At 42.6% G+C, this 2,730-nt stretch overlaps 1 protein-coding gene across 1 annotated transcript; it reads right to left on the bottom strand.

Moving 5' to 3' along the window:
* Positions 1-1,588: 1,588 nt before the first annotated feature.
* On the bottom strand, positions 1,589-2,527 carry LOC147693496 (olfactory receptor 52K1-like). The gene has a single exon (XM_086933229.1). The coding sequence runs from the start codon at positions 2,525-2,527 to the stop codon at positions 1,589-1,591; it is 939 nt and encodes a 312-aa protein (XP_086789355.1).
* Between the last annotated feature and the right edge of the window lie 203 nt (positions 2,528-2,730).

The raw sequence follows: 2,730 nt of genomic DNA, 5'->3' as shown, positions 1-2,730 counted from the left end.
ATAATTATTATTTTATTAATTTTACATTACTTTTAATACATTTAAACAATTCAAAATTTTAACAAACTATATTATTTACAATATTTTGGAGGCAATATTTTTGTACTTACCTGTTTGTAGATAGGAATTCAATATTTCCACGATGTTTTTGGTCGATATTTTCCTCCACGATATTCTGTCAGTGATCCCTGAGACACTGAAGGGAGACTTTAGGGGTTCTGAATATGCAAAGGTAATGTAGATCCTCACTCCATGGTGTTCCTAGCACAAAAGTCGATTTTGGGAAGCACTTTACTACAATGAGGGAAGTGAAATGTGCAAATTCTCTATTCCCAAGGCATATAAAACCTCTTTTATTAGGGTCCCCATTATAAGTAGCAGAACCCTCACATCTGGGGCACCTAGGCACGAGCCTGGGGGTACCTAATATGTCAAAATATTGTAGTGTATTAATTTGCAAGTGCCCCTAACACCAAAGTCTAGTTTGGGCACAATTTACATGTAAAACATTTGTGCAACAAAGGCCTGCTATTAAATGACCTCAGGCTCTCATCAGTGCACACATGCAAGTGCAGAAAGGGCTGCTGGCATCTAAACTGCTGTACCCTGTTATTTACATGGGGCCTAAAGTTAGTTTTGATCCCCTGCCCTATTATGTACTGGGGCATTATAGGGGAGGTCATGCCAATCATAGGGGTAGCCTATCAATAATGTACCCTAGTGTATGGAGGTGTTTTCAATGTATTTTAAGTGTGTTTTCAACTAAGCCCTGACCCTGGTCCTGGTTAGGAAGGGCCCAGGGACAGTCAGAGCCAGTTACCACCAGTACCAGTCAGCAAACAATTTGGGTGCACAGGGCGCAGGATGACTTTCAGCATAGCCCCCCCCCCCAAACGAAATGTGATGAGTTACTAACTTACACCCTGGTAGTCCTCATCACCTATGTGGATAAACCTGGAAAGTCCATCAGATTGGGATAGGCAACTTCAGGTAAGTGTTCCACTGTAAAGTCCATTCCCCATAGGGAAATGTACCACCTCCTTAGCTTGGGATTCTCCCCTCTCATCTGTATGTGCCATCTGAGAGGCTTGTGGTCAGTTTGAACACAAAATTGAGTCCAAAATAAATATGGTCTCCATTTTTTCAGGGAACAAACTACAGCAAAAGCCTCCCTCTCAACACCACTCCACCTCTACTCTCGGGAGGAAGTTGCCTACTAATGAAGATAACTGGCTGATCAAGACCCTCTTCATTTAACTGTGACAACACTGCCCTAATCCCTTGTTCTTTGGCCCACTGCTCTATGTCATTCAGCAGGAGTGTGGCATAGCATTTTCCTTCAAAGTCCGGAAGGGTTATAATCAATAAAATGTTTTGGCTGGGGAAGGGGTCCTTTTCTGTTGACTGGGACCAATAGCGGGTTCCGCAAGCTTTTGCAGATGCCATTTGCATAGACTAATGTGGGCTAATGAGTCTTGCTTGGAACCACTGAGAATGAACAATATGAAGCATTTTTCATATTAGTCTAGTGTTTTTTGCCTGGAAGGGTTGGGTCCAATCCACAATGCAATGTGTTTTTTGTGTCCTTTCATAGTCTATGAAACTGTTTCACAATGCTTTCACGGATCTGCTTTGTTTTCACTCCATACACTATAGGGTTTACCATAGTAGGCGCCATGTGATGGCTGGTCACCAGCAAGATGTGAATCCACAGAGGCACATTCTTGCCAAACCTGTGAATTAGAGTGGAAAGAATACCTGGAATGTAAAACACTAAGATGGCGCAGATGTGGCATCCACATGTGTTAATTGCTTTGAAACGGTCATCTTTGGATGACAGGAGGAAGACAGCACGGAGTATGAGAAGGTAAGTTATTAAAATTAATATCACATCCACCACAACAATCAGCAGAGCCACAATCATGCCATAGAGGTTATTAAGGGTTATGTCATCACAGGCAAGCTTGGCCACAGCCATATGCTCACAGAACGAGTGCTGAATGATGTTTGAGTTGCAGTAGGACAGCCTTTTAAGGAGGTAGGTGAGTGGAGTTGTAGCAAGCACACATCTAATAAAAGAGGCCAAACCTATTTTTATGACAACTGAGTTGGTAAAAATTGCATTATATCTCAAGGGATTGCAGATGGCAACATAGCGGTCAAAGGCCATGGCCAACAGGATTGTTGATTCCAAGGCAGCGAACGTGTGAATAAAGAGCATCTGGGTGATGCAGGCTTCAAAATAGATCTCTCTGAGCTCAAACCAAAGGATGGACAGCATTTTCGGCATGATGGTACTGCATAGCACAAAATCAACCAGTGATAACATGCCAAGGAAAAAGTACATGGGTTGGTGGAGAGTAGGCTCAAGCTTGATGAAAAACAGCAGTGTGCCATTCCCGAGCAGTGCAGTGATGTACATGAAGCAGAAGGGAAGAGCGATCCAGGTGTAGTAGGCTTCGAGCCCAGGAATGCCCCTCAGGGTGAAGAACGAGGGTTGGACGCTGCTGGTGTTGTCTGCTGCCATGGCCCTTGTAAGATGTCCGAGGTCAGTCTGAGAAAATGTTATTCCTTTTTAGACAAAAACATATAAATATAAGAGTTAAGAAGAAAAATATCCAGATCTACCACTGAATTTTCATAGTACTACATGAAGGCTTTAGCCTTTCACTCATGTAAAGTATACACACAATAATATATTCATGGTTGGATGAAGGGTAGAAGGTTAGT

Source organism: Lissotriton vulgaris, chromosome 8 (genome assembly GCF_964263255.1).
Source record: "Lissotriton vulgaris chromosome 8, aLisVul1.2, whole genome shotgun sequence".
In the NCBI taxonomy this organism is placed as follows: Eukaryota; Metazoa; Chordata; class Amphibia; order Caudata; family Salamandridae; genus Lissotriton; species Lissotriton vulgaris.
Note: the sequence above shows the minus strand (reverse complement) of the source record. Positions and strands in the feature narration are given on the sequence as shown.

Excerpts from the sequence above, each read along its gene's own strand:
- LOC147693496 (XM_086933229.1), bottom strand. The coding sequence starts at position 2,527 with ATGGCAGCAGACAACACCAGCAGCGTCCAACCCTCGTTCTTCACCCTG.